At 36.8% G+C, this 19,502-nt stretch overlaps 1 protein-coding gene and 1 long non-coding RNA gene across 6 annotated transcripts in view; one reads left to right on the plus strand and one right to left on the minus strand.

Moving 5' to 3' along the window:
• ANKRD46 (ankyrin repeat domain 46) overlaps nt 1–19,502 on the plus strand; it is a 52,410-nt gene that overhangs the window by 5,074 nt on the left and 27,834 nt on the right. For 4 of the 5 annotated variants that reach the window (XM_055703994.1, XM_055703995.1, XM_055703996.1 and 1 more), the window contains exons 2-4: nt 8,276–8,624; nt 9,930–10,088; nt 14,666–16,725. In XM_055703994.1, coding sequence (XP_055559969.1) covers nt 8,314–8,624; nt 9,930–10,088; nt 14,666–14,882 — 687 coding nt within the window. In that variant the 5' untranslated portion in view covers nt 8,276–8,313 and the 3' untranslated portion in view covers nt 14,883–16,725. Of the gene's footprint in view, nt 1–8,275; nt 8,625–9,929; nt 10,089–14,665; nt 16,726–19,502 lie in introns of those variants that run through there. The other variant, XM_055703998.1, reaches the window with a different exon arrangement.
• Nucleotides 11,364–14,659, minus strand: LOC129735541 (uncharacterized). The gene is made up of 2 exons (XR_008731237.1): nt 13,632–14,659; nt 11,364–12,926 (listed from the first exon to the last, which is right to left on the minus strand). It is a non-coding gene; the product is annotated as an uncharacterized LOC129735541 (long non-coding RNA).

Consider the following 19,502-nt stretch of genomic DNA (forward strand, 5'->3'; position numbering starts at 1 on the left):
TGGGATCATGAGTGGCATGAAAAGAATGGGCAGGGATTGACTGTCTGTTCTTCCAGCAGGAGAGCTGGGGGGGTCCACAAGTGAAGCTAGTAAGGCCCTGATTCATCAAGATCAAAAGATAGGGTTCTTCACAGCTAGTTGAGTTGGAGAACTTACCACAGTATCTTGTGGGTATTAAAAATGTATGCGTTGAAGGGGAGAATGGGCAGATTCACAGTGGTGTGCGCTGAGGGATGCTAAATACACAGGACCCCCATCCAGCCGAGAGATTTTGAATGAAAAAAGCAGTATTGCATATGCTTGCCCTATTTTACTTTTTTTTGTTTCCTGGCCTTTGCATTTGGCCACCATTTGAAAAATTGTTAGGCTTAAACGGACCTTTGCTGTGATCTAATATGACTACTTTTATGTTGGCGTCTTACTCACAAGAGTAATAATTGACATGGAGTTTCTTCTGTATGGTTTCTCTTCACCCTTTACCAAATAGAACTGGGTTACCACCTCTCAGACCTTTTCAAAGAAACATGGCTATTGCTGTTCATTGTCTGGACACCAGCTTTCATGTTGAACATGGAGTCTTTTACGGATAAGTTACTAGCATTTACTAAGTTACATAAAGGCGGAAGTTTTCCCTTTACAAGGGATGTCTTTTGTTTCTAGGCTCAGCAGGAGGCATTGATGCAATTGGTAAACACCATTTGAGCTGCACCACTCTCGGGTTCCATAATTAACCATTTCAGATCCTTTTTACATCTTTCCAGTCATCTTCTGTTACATTTTTGGTCAGTTCCAGCCTTTGTGCAGATCAGGAGCTTAAGGGTGGCCTCCCCGATTCTCCTCAGACTTGCCAGTTGTCCTCGGAACCTGCAGACTGCCGATTTAGTCCCTTAAGACACGGTGTTGGGCAGACAGTGGTACTGCCGGTTTGCCTACATGGAGAAATTTTTTTTTGAGCTTAAGCATGCTGAAATAACTATTTATGAAAAATAACATCAATATGTATGTATTAGTTAGAAATACGACCTTAATAGTTTTACCATTTCATCTTACCATGTCACATAACGTGATCAAACATGATACAATTAGGTATTTAAAGTTGTGCTGTATTGATAGAGATTTAGAATACTTGGAAGAAGTAAATCTGTCAGTTAACTGTTTGGCTTTGATAAACTGGTTTAATGGTTTGCTGTGTGAACATGAAAATTCTAAGCAGAGGTATCTGTATCCAGCAGTTGTAGTAAGAGTTGTGTATCTGACAATGTTAGTTGTCTTATCATTGGTACTATTTGTTGATATAAAATAATAAACTCTAATCTACAAGCAGAGCAATATATTATTTTGAGGTCAAACATACAAATGATTTACAAATTTAGGAGATGTCTGTTTTTTAAAGGGACCTGCTTCTGTTTACTAGCCACGAAACTGGGTTTGATGTTGCAGGTGTTTCTAAGGCCACGGCATCAAAGTTATACATAACAGAGCATATAAGCTATTATATACATTGTAAGAAATAAAGCAAGGAAATATGGACTGTATAGTAATTAGCAGTGTAGTGGCATGTTCTTGGTTTGCTTTATTGCTGGAATAAAGCTGACTAAGCTCTGACTTGATGATTCCTGGTGGGCACGAAGTTTTTCCCATTTTAGTAAATTCGTCAGACTTACTGTTTGTCTTGGTAAGGCTTTTTGTATGTGTGTATGTTTTGGGTTTAGGTTTTGGTTTTTTAAGAAGCAGGCATAAATGCATGCTTTTTTTGAAGGAAGGACCTTTGTCTTAGAACTCAAGCCACACACTCAGGTCCTCGCTTTGCTAATACATGGTCAGCGCTTAAACGAGATTGCCGTGCGTGCCGCAGGGAGCGGCAGTTTGGCTCTCAGAATTCTTTTGCATCAGGTTTTTCAAAATCTTATTTTCAAGCCTTCCAGCACCTCCTCCTCAGGGAGCCAGACGCCGCCAGCAAGTAGCAGGAGCCGGGGGGCGGGGGGTCCCGCAGGTGCCCGCGCGGTGGCGGTGTTCAGCCGGGCGCCGCTGCGGGGCCCCCCTTGCCTGCTGGCTGGCTCTTGCTCCAGAATACAGGCGGCTTCAAGGTCTGCAGAAAATTTAAACACAAACACTTCATTAGAAGCGGAATGAATTCTCTCTAGTCTGTTAAAAGAAAACAAAAAACAAACAAACAACAAAAAAAACCCAACAACCCAAACAAAACCAGATAAACCAACGACAAAACGATATGCGATAACCTTTAATATTTTCTTGGCCAGTGTATGTTAGCACTCTGTGTTCCCAGCAGAAACACAGAAGGAATTTGAGTCAAGGTTTGTGGAGAGGTTGGTAGTTATGACTGATGTAAGTCAATAACTTTATATAAAACCAGATATATTCAAACCGACCACGATGATCAGGGAAGCAGTGCAGTTATTTACTGATTTACCTGAGACAGTTGTGGGGAATTATAGTTACAGATGATTTGAAGAAATCTTTAAATTGCTCTTCTTCCTAAATAGTTCTTTTGCAGGAGATGAAAAATGAGCAAGATTAAAAAATACTTAAATGTGTATTTGATAGAAGTGCACTGAAACATGTAATGCAACTGAGTGTAGTAAGGATGAAATATTTGTGAATCTGCTTGTCAATAAAGGTGTTTTAAAACTATGATCTCTTCCCTATTATTCCTTTATTTTGTGTACATAAAGACACAACACATGTACGTATTATCTAGGGAAGCATTCTACAAGCCTGGATTGGCATTTGAGATCTTGCTTGGTTTTTATATTGTAATGTTGATGTACTGTGGAATGATGTGCAAAGCCCCCTGTTGCCCAATGCCATTGTCTGCTGATCCATAAAAGAACAGCGGTAGTTACTCTAATTCTACCATAAAGCACTTTGCAGGCTGTATGTACAAAGCACTATGTATATGCAGTGCAAAGTTTCTAATTACAGGATGGTCCTGACATCAAGAGACTATACCTGTATGTTTCATGTCTGCAGAAGGGAATGGCTGAAAACGAATGGCATAAATATAATGTTCTTGTATTACCACTTACCCAGATCTGGCTAGAGACCTGAAAGGAGAGGTAGAGCTTATGAACCTGCTGTGATACCTTGAATCCAGGAACTGTTGAAAAAATAACTAAAATTACGAAGGGAAAATGCTGCAAAATACAGTTGTGTGTAAAACAGACATCATGCTGTACTGAATCTGAGCTGCTGCTTTTAGCAGCAGATCCATATTAGTGGTGCAATAAAACTGTTGCAGTTGGACTGAATAGGTAAAGGTTTTTAACAGAAGATACAGAGCTCTCAGCGGAACTTGATGTAGGTAACGGAGTTCTTTCCTGAACAGAAATGACAGCTCATCATACGGTTTTTTACTAAATATAACATGTATTCAGTTGAATGACTTCTCAGTAACTTACGCGTAAATACAAATGTGCATGAAAATTTACCGAGGAATTTCTCCTTCAGCCTACTTAGAAGGGGATTGTTGGGTTTACATTTCAACGTCGGATCAGTGTTCAGAGGATAGACAAAAGCAGGGCAATAATATGGTTCGGTTTTGTTTTTCTTATTAATTACACTTTTTTTAAAAAATTATCTTGTATATCCAAAGAGAGCTTATCTTCACATAGTGTTTTTAAGGGAACAATCCCATTTGACCAGGAAACGTTGCCTTCAGAGATCACAGGCTTACAGTTTAAGTGTGAAGTACTGGAATGTTTCTCATCCATTTAAAGGCTGAAGAGGAAGAGCTGTGCAAGCCGCTGCCACTGAAGTACCGTCAAGGTGCCTCACAGAAAGAGGAAGCCGTTTGCCCATGAGGGCATGAGATTAAAAAAATCTTTTTAATCAGAAAGATAAATCAAACCAGATGGTCCAGATTTTTTTTTTTTTTTTTTTATGAATGCATTTGCTTAGTCCACAAAACAGGCATATTGTGTGTTTTGCTGGCCTGGGGTGGGGGATGTTACTTTTTCTTGGTTTTGTTTTAGTTTCTATTTCTTGGCAGTTTCTTTAGTGGTAGTCTTACTGATGCCTAGGTTCCGGATGTTAAAGTATATATTAATGTTGAGGTCTCAAGTACTGGGCAAGCTGATATTGTTCCATTGTCCCGACGTATTGTTTTAAAATAGGGACAATTACTTCATTTTTTTTTTTTAAAATGTTCTTGGAAATACTGTAGTTTTGCAGAACTGATATATCCCATGCAGCAGTGACTGAGTAATTACAACTCGTCAGGTTCATTAATATTTTTATAGTAGAGAGATGGGTCCCATTAGTGATTCTGTCTCACAGTCTAGCCATTCTCTCCTTTTTCTGTAGCTATTTGGTAGCAGTTGAACTTGATGAGAAGGCAAAGACAACAGCATATATTTACTGTAAAATAAAACTGTCCACAGTTAGCGCAAATTTAGGACTAGTTTAAGAAGCAACAGAACTTGCATCTTGCTCTGCGGTTTGAATTATTCAGATCACTCCTGGCTTTTGCAGGTGTGAATGTATTATACAACAGATCAGCATGTGACACTGAGTTACCATTGTATGCAGTACAGTGAGAGACAAATGACTTCTAATAAGGAAATTATTCTTACAGAATCAATGTAAGCATTCCTGCGTTCCTTTGGAAAACAGAACAGTTCAGTTAAATTTTCTTATCCTGGACCAGCCCACATGTGTCATTGATGAAGTGGCTTACAGCATCATTTCTAAAATTATTCATAAAAGTACACTGTGCTTAGGCTATATCAGTGTTGTATAAGTTTAGGGAAAATGTATTTTTATATTATGTCTTTTTAATGGGAATCCTTCTTGCATGGGAGGACATCTTTGAGTTTACTTTTTTTCACAAAACTAGTATTCTATGGAAGTACCAAGTTATTTACAGCAATTTTTTTTTTAAAACAAAACCATTTAAAAGTAGTAGTAGTAATTTAGAGGGATATTCAGAATGCTTGTTTTGCAGTGCTTTTGTGTCTTATTACTAATGCAGGTCCATTTGTCCTAATTTGTACCTATGACATTAGTGCTTAATGGTGGGTATTCCAGCTTTTAGGCAGGTTCTGATTCACCTTTCAGAAGGGATTTAAAGAGAATGGCTAATGCTTTGGAATTTTGTTTCAAAATCCACTGCATTAGATATTCAGTATAGCAATAAGTTTTTTGATCAATACTATGGACAGAAGTGTAAACAGTTCATTTATTCAAAAAGATCTAATTAAGCTGACTATTGTAAATTTTTTCTGAGTTTTGTTAGGAAAGTTTGCTAAATTGGGTTAAATGTAAGGCAAGAATATATCATTTGGCAACTGTCATTTTATGGATGGTGTATAGTTCAGCCTTGTATGCAGCTGGTATCTGGCATAGGTTAGGTAGCCATATGTGAAATAGAATTGTGTTTGTAGAAAAAAAACTTTTTAATCACAAAGATAAATCAAACCAGATGGTCCAGATTTTTTTTTTATTGTGAATGCATGTGCTTAGTCCACAATCTTCAAGTGTTGGGAAAAGATGATTTGTTGGGCTTGTCTTTCTTACTGTGAAATACTACTTCAGCTAACTCTGCACTTCAGCAATCACTTCTAAAAAGTTCTACTGGTAATAAATTCTGAATCAGAATTACTTCCAGTTACACTTTCTGACAAATGCTAATCTTTCTGTTTCCTTTCCTGAGAAGGCGGTGATGGGGTTTTTTGGGGGTATTATTAGCTAATGTTTCATCAGAGTTGTATGTGAAGTGATGAGCAATTCTGTAAGGCTTTACCAGACATACATGTCTGGTATAAAAATACAAACATTAGTTTACATTTAGCAGAGCATGCCATACTGTTTCTCAAATAGCATACCTCTCTTTGAGTATAATATTCTCTTGTTGATTTATGTTAGACCTAGTTTTAGTAAACAGGTTTAAACACTCAAATATTATTTTACAAATTAATCACGATCTTTTTATGAAGTACAAGTAGGGTTTTGTGCTGTTGATATGCTGTTACTATGGCTGATAATTGGAGTTTTAAAAATTATTTATAATCTTGCTTTGGGGAAGGTTTAGTGTGGAATGTGAGGGTCACAATCACATCATATAGAAACTGGGCCCAATGTTTTTCTCAGCAAAGGCTGGGCTAGCAGAGTTGAAGAATTCTCATATCATTTATGATTTGGGTCAGAAATGGGCAAGAAATTTGAAATTGCTGTCAGCTGAGAATCCTAGCTTTACAACATCCAGGGGTTTTGTAACATATTCATCAGAAATATGAGCAAGTACATTGTCCTTTCGTCATGTGTGGGATTATAAGAAAGCTGTTAGTGCCCTAAATGACGCCAGTCTTCCACGAAATGTTTTCCAGTGCATTGGTGAACTGGCCTTTTGGTCTTGTAGATGATTGTGGAAAAGGGTGCTTGAGCCAGCGATACATCCTTACTTAAAAGCATACTTGCAGCCTAGGGGAATGTACTCTGCTTAAAATCTTGCCTTATGCAGGTAGCAGGATGTAGAAGTTACTCCTATCTCTTCCTCTTCTGTGTCCAAGAAAGAAAGAAAAGTTGTGCATTCCTGCACTGGGAAACTAGATGGTGTTGATACATGCAGCAGAATTTGTCCAGATAGGAAATACAACCTAGTGAAGTTTAAATATGATTTATTAACCTCAACAGCCCCAAATGCTACAGCTGTTAATCAGACCAGTGTGTAAACATTTTCAAATTACTTCTTCAGGTACTTTGATCTCGAATTTGATCTAAAACACAAGGGAAGAGCTATAAAATAAAGACATGACAAACTCTCAAAAAAAGGAGAGGTTTTAAATCGAATTCTTTGGCTGCTGGCCATGTTTCCATTCTCCCAGCTGACTGACTGCACTGGTGTGGAAGGATACCTTATATAGATGAGAAAATTTAAATCGGTGTATAGCAGTCTTACTAAGAGGTTCAGATAATTAATCAGAACACTGCTACATCATGAGCCCAAAACACAAACCCTGAGCAAGTGAAATAGAAACTCTTTCAATAGAAATTTCAGTTCAGTTTCCATTCAAAGCTTATCTAGTAAAATCACCTTTCCTTCCTGTCACTTGAACTCTCGTGTCTCTATTGAGATTTCTTCTAAGGATTGTTACTGGTTTATATGATTTTTTTTTTTTTTAATTTATTTTTTGCCTCCTCTCCGAGACAGTGCAAACTATCACTGTCCAGTCTCCTAGATGTTTTCATTTCTTCTTACCATTGCCTCATACACATTACCACCTTCTTGCATAGTCATTTTCTTTTTTTTTTCTTAATTGCTTTCAAGTAAATTTTTTTTGTGTCCTGTAAGCACACAGTGTCATCATACCGTCATTAATTTGACTCATCTTTAAAATATTCTTCTCCAAAACCTAGGTCGTGGTTCTTGAAATATTCTATATCAAGAAATCCATAGTGAAAGAACATTTATCTTCCTCTTTTACATCCTGATACTTAAAAGGACTTAATCCTTTATTTAGTATTAAACCAGAGAAACTACATTCGTGCTTCTCCATATTGGGGTTCTAGTTGAACCCCCAGTAGCTCTGTACTTGTTTTCACTGTTGTCTTCCTTGTACCCATTTCCAGTTTTCACTTTCAGGTGGGCAGTTGCACATAATACATTAAGTTTTCTGTAGTCTCTATTGCTTTTCTTGTTTGTTCAGTAAATTCTATGTCTGTGGCACAATAAAAATAACGTTCCGCAAAGAGTGTTGAAAAATATATTTCTTGCAGCATCAAGGAATTAGTATTTATAGTAATCAGGCATTTTCAGCAACAGACTGTACTTTGTGCATTAAAGTTCAAATTCAGATGGTGGAAATTCCACTGGAGTAGCTTTGCTTATAGGTAGTAAGAACTGCAGTTAGCGTCACTGCATCTGTTAACTGAATTGTTTGGTTTCCTGATTTATGAAAGCTGGTTCTTTCAGTTCTGATCTACAGTGTTTTGCCCTTTCATATCAATGCTACTACATGTGATCTCTTACTAGGTGAAAGCTAATCACCTGTCTTGCATTTGCGGCATTGATCTTACCAACTTTCTGTAATAACAAAGCTTTGCTGGTGTCTGCAGAGGTGTAAGACTAAAAGGAGCTCTTTCCATATGACCAGAAGTGAATGCAGTGCATGAAGTTGACATGTACAACAGGAAGATTTCAGAGTTGGTTTATAAGCTAGTTCGCATTCTTGTTTGGGAACCTGAGCAACCTTCCGAATAATTGCATTGAGTTTATTTGCCTGGTTTCACCATCATTTCTTCCCACTTTTGCTTGCAGGTTAGTCATCTGCTCCAGCTCCAGAGAGAATCAGAACAATGTCCTACGTTTTTGTAAACGACTCTTCCCAGACAAATGTGCCACTGCTGCAGGCTTGCATTGATGGAGATTTTAACTATTCCAAGCGACTGTTAGAGAGTGGTTTTGACCCAAATATTCGTGACAGCCGAGGCCGAACTGGCCTTCACCTTGCTGCAGCCAGAGGAAATGTAGACATCTGTCAACTCTTGCATAAATTTGGTGCTGACCTACTAGCCACTGATTACCAAGGTAACACAGCTCTTCACCTGTGTGGACATGTGGATACCATCCAGTTCTTAGTTTCTAATGGCCTTAAAATTGATATTTGGTAAGTCACCTTTTTTTTTTTTGTTACAGTACATATTTTATAATATATTAATCTTCTGTTACCAGAGCCTTGCATGTAAATCTGCTGTTGCTGAAATGCTACATTTGGTGCAATTCAACTTTTTTAAGGTATCACTCAATAAAACCACAAAATAAGAAGGCAGGAAGACAGTAAGAGGCCACTTGTGCTAGTCTGTGCAACAAGTAAAGCAAGTAAAAATAGCAGCTGCTGGTGTGTGCTGGTGTGTCTAATTCTGCCTCACTGATGACACTGCTACCCTGGTTTGGCCAGACAGCCAGGTGTGGGTGGTTGGCACCAAAGAAAAAATCACATTGACTACTCTAAAAGAATTTCCTCCACCACAGTTCTATTGTTTTAATTGTTGTACTGTATAACACAAAGAAAATACAGTATATGTGTGTGTCAGTTCATTCCCGTACTCCTTTGGTAACAATGCTTCCTTTCAGTATTTTCCCCTCCTGCAAAGTCTATGACTCAGTCCTTCTTTTAAATATTGTATATTCTTTTCCTTCTGGCTTCCAGCAGCTGTCAGATGCCAGGACTCAGATGTAAACTCTCAAGCTGCAAAATAACTAGCTGTTTCATTGCAGTAAATGAATTATTTTGTTTATGGAACTTTCTGCATATTCACAATGAATGCAAAAAACAGTAGTAACTTTGAAATCTTGGGAGTTTTTTAAACTGTCACTTTTTTTACCTGTCCCTCATTAATGTTTTCAACTCAGCAAAACTGGTTATTGGCAGACCAGTTTCTTTATGGGTTGTAGCTTGGTTGGGTTTTTTTCCTAATTTCAAACAACTCTGGTGAAAATCCCTGGTCTAAAGACAGTATTGGTCCTGTTCAGTGTTAATTTAATAGTAGTAGAGGGACCATCTGTATTTTATTTCATTTTTTCCTGATGTCCTAATACCCACATGGAAAAGGAACTGAGGAACCAGATTGCACAATTCCTTCTTGAAATTAAGCTTAAACTTGAACATTGCCATAAGTGTACTGTTTATTTTTTGTTATAACACCCAGAGATTCCAGTTAGGTTAGCGTACTAGGAATTTTTTTTTATTATTTAGAGGAAAAGGAATTGTGCAATTTCAGACTTGTACTGATTTTCCTCTATAGCCTATTACACTGTAACTTGTGTAGAAAGGAATTTCTTACTGTCTGACAGAAAGTAGTTCTGAGGATTTACTAAATTATAAAGTGATAAAGTGTTATGCCGAGTTGTTACAAAATTTCTGTATTAAAAGTTTCTTTTCTTCTTGTGCCCTTTTGTGGGGTTATTTTAGCAATCACCAAGGTGCAACACCACTTGTTCTTGCAAAACGAAGGGGCGTGAATAAAGATGTGATTAGACTGTTGGAATCTTTAGAGGAGCAAGAGGTGAAAGGATTTAACAGAGGAGCTCACTCAAAGCTGGAAACAATGCAGACTGCTGAAAGTGAAAGGTATTTACAAAACAAAAATAATTACTAGGAGAAATAATGTTTATGGCTTTTAGGTTTTTGTGATTGACTTGATTGTTTATTCCTCAAAACAGATAATATAAAATTCGGCCTGGTCAAAATAAAATTTTAAATTTTGGAAAAATCTCTTTAAACAGATCAAATGTAAGAAAAAAAGAACTTTTTCTATTGAGGTTTCCATTTTATGGTGGAAATTTAAAAAAATAATTACTCATTTTCCATTAGACTTCCCCAGATAGATACTTCTATGACTTATCACAAAGCCAAGGGGAAAATGGGGTGAAATGCAAAATGTCAGTATCACAGGCTGACCTAACATCCTTTTGATAAGGTGGACTGTCTGTGCAAAGAAGTGATAGCAAACTTTTCATCTATCTGAACTTGAATAAAGGATTTTATATGGTCCTATATTTGTACTTTTTATCAGTAGTAGTCCTGGAAAAGATGGAGAATAAAATACGAATTTCGTGGTTGCTGAAGAGATAGTTAAAGGAGAGCTGAAGATTTCAGGAAAATTGCTGACAATTTCAAGGAAAGTATTAGGTTAGAGGAAAGTTGCTAATGAATTCCTAAAGGCCTGGTTCTGGGACTGTGCTTTACACTTTTCATAAATTATACTGTCATAGAAAGTAGTTAGTGTTAGTGATACTAAGAAGTGAGATACAGGCAGCCCAGAGGAAAATGCAGATGGCATAGACAAAAACCTGGAATGACAAGGGAGAGGAAATTGGTAGGAATAAATTGTGATTCAGTAGCACAAAATGCAACTTCATTTACCTAAAGCTGTATGCTGTAAAATGGAAGTTCCTCAGTGGAAAATGAGAGTATGGGAGAAAAGGCTTGATGTATTAGTCAGTTCCAGGAGTTGATGCTACCCTCAAAAAGACAATGAAGTCCTACAAAACGCAGAACGAGGTATTTCCACTACATAAAGAAAACTGTCAGTGCTGTTGTTAAAAGCAACAGTAACTTTTGATGTGTAGTACATTTTATAATACTGTTTAGCCCCATTCAGAAAAGTTTAATTTATCCTTTAAGAAGCATGGAAAAGCACTGCTTCCGTGCTCAAGGGAACAGAGCGTCTCCTTATGAAAGGAGGCAACTAGAGCTCATTTTAGCCTGGCAGAGTGAAGGCTGAGAGATACATGGTTGCTGACAAGAAATACTGGTTTTGAACAACATAAAATAACTGAAGACAAAAAATAATGATAGCGCACAAGCCAAAGAATACAGATAAACGACAAATACTTCTTTCAATTGAAAATTGGGAGTGTTTTTTTACAATGAGCTTCCAAGACAGCCTTCTTGTAGATTTCAATGAGGCAAGAAGCCTTGCAGGTTTCAGAGGAGGCTAATTCTCTTGCAAAACTCATTGAATTGCCAGTAAACATGAAAGAACGTGGGACTGAGATTAATAATGCAAGAGATCTTTCCAGTACTGCTTTGTTTGGTTTTGGTGTTTTGGGTTTTTTTAATTGTTATTTGTATTGGAAATAGGATACTAATATTGTTTGAAGTACTTGTTCTTATACTGAATTTATTAAAAGGTATGATTTTTTTTCTATTGTCTGATAATGATCATGAACTGTGACCGCTGGAACATTATATCACAAAAGACAGGGAGTTTTGTCACATAGTTGTTGCTCAGTTTGTGTCAAAATGTACACAGCCTGTTCTGTAAATGAGAATTAAACTATGTAGGTGGACTTTTTATTTAAATTGAGTAAACAGAAAAGGCAAACCCCCCAAAAATTACAGAAATCATGCCATATACTCCCAGTGAGCAAACTGGAAGTTCTTTCTTACACATCAGGTGACCCTACCATCAGAGAGACTGTTTTAAGCACTGAAATAGAAAATTTAATATTATTCTGAAAATTACATGAGTATAAATGATAAGAATTTTTGCATATTTCCTTTCTGACTTAACTAAATTGTATTGAAAGTTGCTTGTCACACAGAAATGCATTTATGCTGGTTTTGTTTAAACATATGGGCCAACAGCTCAGCCCCATTTAAATTCCGATTTTTTTATTTGATAGTGTCCCTTTAATGAACATAGCTTCCTTTCTGTTATTTGACCTTCATAAATGTTACATTGTTTGCTTTGGCAAGGAAGTCAGCAGCTCTCCTTGGGGAGAGGCACAGAGACATAAACAGTGCACTACCCAGCTTGTTTGTGAACTTGTTTAAAATGTCTGAAATACATTACTTTTAAAATAACAAATAGCAGATGCCTACAGCAGCAAAAGCAAGCGAGCTTGTGTGCTGTTTGCTTTGTAAATAAATAATGTCTTTGTAACAGTTGGTTTTTCAGACCTCCACAGTTTCACTCCTCCCTCTTAGTATTATTTTCACATTTTAGAGACACTTAGATGAATGTCTTCTGTCGTCGTTGTCCCCCACCACCCCAACTGTCTTACATTATGTATGAACCTACAGAGAAATAATGGTTGCTCTTTCTAAAAACAGTCTCTGACTTAAGTTTTCGGCTCCTTATTACATGCAGTTGCTGCTGCTCTGGAAGCAGAGGCCAAAGCTAGGTTCCCAAGTCCAATTTATTTTCACTTGCTTTGCACTCCTCCCGGTGAGGAGTGGCACTGTGCTGGCAGGAGGCAGAGCTCGCTCTGTCTTTCAGCACAGGGAATCGTGGCCATCTACACAGCCCAGCACAACCCGTGACTGTGCCCACAAGTGCAAATGTGTACATCCAAATGTGAACTTCCATGTTGTGTGGGAAACAGAAGACGACATCTGTCTGGGCTCTGTGGCACAAACTCTTCTGTAGGATGCATTACTGCATTACTATTTCTTAAGCAGCTGTAATTCGTGATAAGAAAAAATATCTTGAATAACGTTGATTTTAATTGGGTTGTAATATAAAATCGCAAGTGTTTTCTGTGTACCCTTTTCTATTTAATGAGTAAGCATGTGATCTTTTCACTTAAACTGCATTGCACCTTTATTTAACCTCTCTGTGGTTATGTATTAACTAGTTAGTACTTAATGAGTGAGTAGTTCTGTTCTGCACCAATGGCTGTCTTGTATTAAACCCTTCATTTTGCTTGGGAAATCATAATAAGCAAGGAAGATGACTAAATCCTGCAGCTATGGGCAAGCAAAAATAGCTTTACAGCAAAAAACAGTTAAAAACCAAAAAAGACAAGCTCTTTAATAGGCAATTTCAGAAATCTTCTGCACGTGATGCTGCAATACTTAACAAGCTATGAGAGTTTAGGCTAATTATTCTTCAGTGGCTGTACTTCCTAAGAAAAAATACCACATGAATAGCATGAAGTTTTCCTGTTGTGTAATCTTAGATTCATAAATGAGACCTTTTTGTGATAACAATCATTTGTCGATTTATAATTGCCACTAAGAACAACAGCATTTCTACAATTAGTTTTGACTTGGACATTACTTTTCCCTGAAATGTTTTCTTTTGTTATTGCTATAAGAGATATCTAGTAATATGGTAACTGAAAGCAATTAGAAGGGAGGGGAAAATTGTTTTTTTCTGCTTACCTTCTGCTATTGACATCATTGTTACGTAGCTGGTTTCACTATTTCCTTTCCATGCTTGTCAGAGCCCAATCCTGTAAACACCTGTGTATGTAATTTCACTCAAGTGAGTAGTAGGACTGTGCAGATGGCTAAAATTTTTCATAGGTGAAATCAAGAGATGAGAAAGTTTTCCTGTTTTTTCTGAGCTTTTTCGTACAGCAACAGAGAAGGTTTCCTGTTATAAACCAGTTGTGAAACCAGCAAAATTGGGAGGGTGATGCAAGAAGCCATGCGGTATATGAAACAACTTAGGTTTGCCAAGATGACTGCCTCATTATAATTTTGTATTTCTTTCTCATTTGAAAGTGAGAGTTCCAGTCCCTAATTTATATTCAGACAATTTGAGGGGGCCTGATGGGTTGGTAGTGGAATGTTAAAACATCAAAGCAGTTGCTGAACGCCATATGGCAGAAAACACAACAGTGCCAACTTGTCTTGAAGATCAGAAAGTTTCTGAACTATTTGTTATCCAGATTTATTGTTTGCTGTGGTATTTTTATGCTAGAGAAGAGGCCTCTCTAATAGACTTGCAGATCACTACAGAGTTCAGAATCTAAATTATATGGGTTAAAGTTTCCATTTTATTCATCGGATTTTATTTTTGAATCATAATTTGTTTTATTAACAAGAGCTGTGACCCTTGAGGTTTTAGCTTATACTTCATTAGATGTCACTAAGCCATATTTAGTAGGAATTAAAGACTGACTTTTGAAGGCTTCCAGGTGGCAAGCCTGCAAAATTTACTGCAGTTATACAGATGCAAATACCATTCTCTTTACACAGATTAATCAAACATCCTTTCAGCTAAAATTAAGTTTCAAGTTAGGAGTCTTTTCCTGATTTGCTTTCTCTTGATTTAGCAGAGGCAATGCTATAAATCTGCAGGTGGTTTAGTTTTTAACTTGGAATGTTGCAGTTGCTCTTAGTAGGATTACTGTCATACTTAAAGGTGCATTCTTTTGCTCTGATGTATTTTTAACTTTAATCCTTCGTAGTGCGATGGAAAGCCATTCCCTCCTTAATCCAAACCTACAGCAAGGTGAAGGAGTTCTTTCCAGTTTCCGCACAACATGGCAAGAGTTTGTGGAAGACCTGGGCTTCTGGAGGGTACTGCTCCTCATCGTTGTCATTGCTCTTCTGTCACTTGGAATAGCATACTATGTTAGTGGGGTGCTTCCTTTTGTAGAAAACCAGCCTGAGCTGGTGCACTGAAGCAAATGCAAAGAAGTGCACCATGCTTTTCCCTGTTATAATCTTATTTTGAGTTCTTGGAATTACTCTTTCGGTGCAGGCAGTGGCAGCTGTATATACTGTTTGCCTTTTGTACTTATTATTAACCCCTTCGAAAGGGATTAATTCATTTCAAGTAAAACACTAAATTCTAAAGCATTCCTAAGCTACCTCTGACTTACCTTGACTTGCAAGCAAGATGAAAGATAATTCTCTCTGTTGATAAAATAATATGATTAGGGAGGGCCTTTCATAATGAATATTAAATTCCTGGGCATGAAAATTATCTCTTAGTACGGAACCAAATTGAAATAATTTTCCCCATGAAGAGAGGTAAATCTATTGTTGGATTTTTTTGTGTGTGCTTCACTTGAAACAAAAATACTCTTTTAAAAGTCCTCCTCAAGAAATCCGAATAATATAATAATGCATTCTGATACATAGACAGTAACAAGCTGCATAGTTCTTTTAATGCCTCCCCATAGTTTTATATCTGCTAGTTTATAAAAAGGACAAGACATAGTTCTGGTTTTACTATGTCTTTAATGTATAGATCACTCCTTTATTTATTAGGTTAATGTAGTATTTCTTCCCCAGATTAATTTGATGTTGTTAATACCTGCCTGAAGTAAATTTTGTAGAACAAAGCTGTTTGTTGTGCTTTGGAAGTAAAGTTGTTTCAGCCTTAGGCTGAAAATTTTTCCTTTTTGTTGAAATGTTACTAAGCAAACCTTTGTTTGTAAGGGTGTTTAAAAAATTATTTAGGTGTTCTGCTCTGTATATAATAATTCTGTAAGGTGATTGTCTTTGTGAAATACGTCATGAAGGAAAATTTTTTCTTCATCCCACAAGGACCAGACTGAGCTATATAATTGTATTGTTTTCATGTTTGTGGAGAGGACTTGATTGAATAGAATTCCTTTCTAGAATTGTTTTCCATTTCAGTTTTTCTCAGACAGCACTTACAGGCTTATGAATTATTTTCTGAATATGCAGAATTATAGTATTTAAAATGTTAATATTTAGGAACACTGTATGAAATGAAATCTTGACCTATTCTGTACTTAGCTGTGAAATCCTTTGTTTGTGAAGACCCTAGGGCTATGAATCAGTTAGATACTCTTATGAAGGCTTGAAAGGTACTAGTTGGAGGTTTTCAAAGAAAGCAGATTCTTTCCTCCCATGCTGAATAGACATCTAACTCTTTTTGTTTCCATTGCCTTGAAAAAGCCAAACAAAATGAATACTGCAAACCTAAGGAATCAATTTTATTTTTTATTATTTAACCACTCCTAAATAGTTGCTACGTAACATCAAACATTTATAAAATTGTAAATGACAATAAGTATTGATAGAAGTAACCTACTTCTCTCTGTTCTGCTATATTTTTCTTTCTTGTCATGGGTTTGAGTGAGGAGGGTTGTTGTCTTAGTTTTGATGTGTGAGCTGGGTCCCATTCTAAATTGTGTCTGAATAATTTTTTATCTCATTTCTTAAGTTAGAGGTTAATGAAATGATATTTTTCTAGCAGCAGCGATGCTGCAGAGAGGAAAGCCTCTTAAAAAAACCCACAAAACAAAAAAACAAAGTATACTCCTGAATATTTCAGTTATTGTACATCTGTTCATGAACAGAGAAAAACAAACTCATAGTATACCTAAATTTCATAGTATACCTAAATAGACTGAAATCTAAATAAGTACAGTTCGGATAATAATACTCTGTATCTTGAATAATCATGTTGTCTTTCAGTATGTATTATCTGCATAATTTGTAATTGTATTCTTAGTATGGATGAATGCCACAAATAAATATATGTAGTAAATGTGTTTTGTTTTATTACTACAGTAGTGCGGTGGTAATGATGCTACCCCATTTCTCTGAGTTTATTTTTCTGTTGTGTATTGATAATGAACATTTCAGAAGCAGGGAGGTTCCCTCCCTGAGAAATGGCAACCACGCTGTTTGTATAAATGAGGTTTTAGAGCAGTTTCTTTAGATTTGCCTGTTTTATTTTCAGTATTGTTACTACATTCAAGTTGCTGTCTGGCTGTCTCTCTCTTATCTAAGACTTCAGGTACTGAATATGTGACCTAGAGACCCCTCGAGATTTAAGACTACCTATGAGGGGGTACAAAATGTAACCAGGAAAACCAAGCTTGAGTCTTAAGTAGCCTTTCCTGCTTGCTGTACTCAGTTTATGCTGTATGCATAAGCAGTTTGAGCTACGCATTGAAAAGATTCGAAAAATCACATGTATGTTCCAAATTAACGTGTCACTTTTTAAACCCAAAGAAATCCAAAGCACTGTTTGAAATTCACTGTGTAATGACTGCTACTCTTTGAAATAAGGACGTGGTAAATGTCTGACTAAAAGAGGAGTTTGTTCTGTATACACCTCTGTTATAGAAAAAGGACACCTGCGCCTTTCAATATATTTATAAACATTAATGACTTCCTTTTCAAAGGTTGATTCTAAAGAATGACTTTACCTCCTGTACATGGGATTTAAGGAATACAATCTGTCTTACAGGAACAAAAAGAGGAGTTTAGCCTACTTCCTCCCGAAGCTGTTGTCATAGGGAGTTTCACTGTTTCAGCATAATGACACAGTTCAGTTCACATTGTCTGTAGGTCAGTAAGATTTCTTTTATTTATTATTGCAGTTGGTGTCTAGATACCTTGATCCAGGGACTCCATTTTGCTAGGCGCTCTTAAAATCCAAGACAGATTGTTGTCTTGAGCTGTGTTCAGACTAGTAAGCTGAAATCAATGTGGAATTGAGAGAGAAAACAATCCTGGAGGGCTGAAGTGATTTGTTCCCAGTGTCATGAAACAGCTTGCTGGACAAGATAGTGCAAGGTAGACCAGAGTGTAAAATGGATACACATAGGCCACTCTGCAGTGGGCCGTCCCTCTCATTTGGTTTCACATTTATTCCATGGCAAGATCATACTATCTTACTTCATAGTGATTTGTTCATGTAGCGTATCTTTTTGTCTTCAAGGATTTCTGTTTTCACTCATATTGGTAGTTTGCTTTGTGTAGAAGGGGATGATCTGTTGCGTGACTGTCATGGGCAGGTATTGTTTCTGGTTGTCACAATACAACAGGTATTTCATTACTGGACGTGATCTGGCACTGTGAGGTATATATCATCATGAAAAGCTCCTGTGAGAGAAGGAACATGGTTTCACTTCAAAGTATTGAAACAGAAGATCTGGGCAGTTTCTGCGTCTGGAGCAGATCTGGAATTTGTTTTTAGCATGAGTCAACTAATCTCTCTGGCTGTTTTTATTACCGTAAGTAAGTAAAACTGATCAACTTGCCAGTGTATTGTAGATGGGCTAGGTAGTTCTTTTTCTAATCAAAATATGTTTGGTCATAATTCATTCGTGTGATGCAAATTAAGTAATTTATTCAGAAATTCCATCGCATCATTTTAAAGTAGTACTAGAAAGTACAAATTGCAAGTGAAAACTTTCCTGCAAACTAAAAAAAAAAAAGGTGATAGTGTTTGTTGTCATATTCAGAATTTTCAAAAGTCTAGCATATACTTACATGTTATCTGAAGTTGACTTTTAACAGAATTAATTTCTTCCTCAGCTGACACACAAGTTAAGTTGTTTCTGAAGTTGTTCCCATTTCTGAAGACAGTGCTTTGTTAAATTAATATTTAAATTTCTGGTTAGAATAAGTCTTAAATGATGTGAGAATTAGGTCAGAATGCTCTTCCTTTGTTCAGTGTTCTTTTCTTACATCTCAACATTAATCCTTGTAGATTGTAAAATTTCCAAAGTGATCCAAAATGTTATGGAAATTGTTGTTGCCAATTGTTACTACATTTCTCATTGCTGGTGTCAGGGCTTTCTAGAAGAATTCAAATGTCTTTGCAGTTTCATAACCTGCAGTTCTCTGTGAACTTTGTAAGTGCTGAAATACCGCTGAATCATGGATCTGGAATCTATGTTAATATTATGAAATTAATTTCTGGTGACAGTAGAGATAATTCTGTACCTGCACTTGCAGGTTAGTATAATGCACCTGTTGTTATATTTAAGTACTTCAGCTGACTTGTGTGTTGCCTGGCTCCTTCTATGCTGCTCTTGCAAATGCTTCAAAGGAGGAACACTTAAAATACACAGTATTAGGAAATGCAACTAATTGGTAGTTCTTTGCTATTTATTGCTGGGAGGCGAAATGTTCCCAGGGTCATGCTGCCAGAGAAATCTGAGAAGAAAACTAGAAGTCTCCGACTGACAGTGATCTGGTCTAGTCTGTGCTTTTATGCAAAGCAGAACTAACGCTCTCATGTTGCAGCTGAAGCAGTCTGTTTGCAGAACCCTGAAAGCTGCGTCTCTGCTGTAGGCATTTATATTTTGTAAATCACTGTTGTAACTAGACATTAAGCAACCAATATTTCCTAAAGACTGTGATGAGACAAAGCTATTGTTCTTCATTGCTGCCAAGGGAATGGGGAATCTACTGGAAATTGCCATAACTAAAAAGCTACAAATCAGAGCTTCTCAAGTCAAAATGTGAATAAGTCACAACCGTGGCTTCAAGTGACACGTTCCTTCCATTTGTGATTTCAAACTACCT

The sequence above is a fragment of the Falco cherrug genome, chromosome 3 (genome assembly GCF_023634085.1).
Source record: "Falco cherrug isolate bFalChe1 chromosome 3, bFalChe1.pri, whole genome shotgun sequence".
In the NCBI taxonomy this organism is placed as follows: domain Eukaryota; kingdom Metazoa; phylum Chordata; class Aves; order Falconiformes; family Falconidae; genus Falco; species Falco cherrug.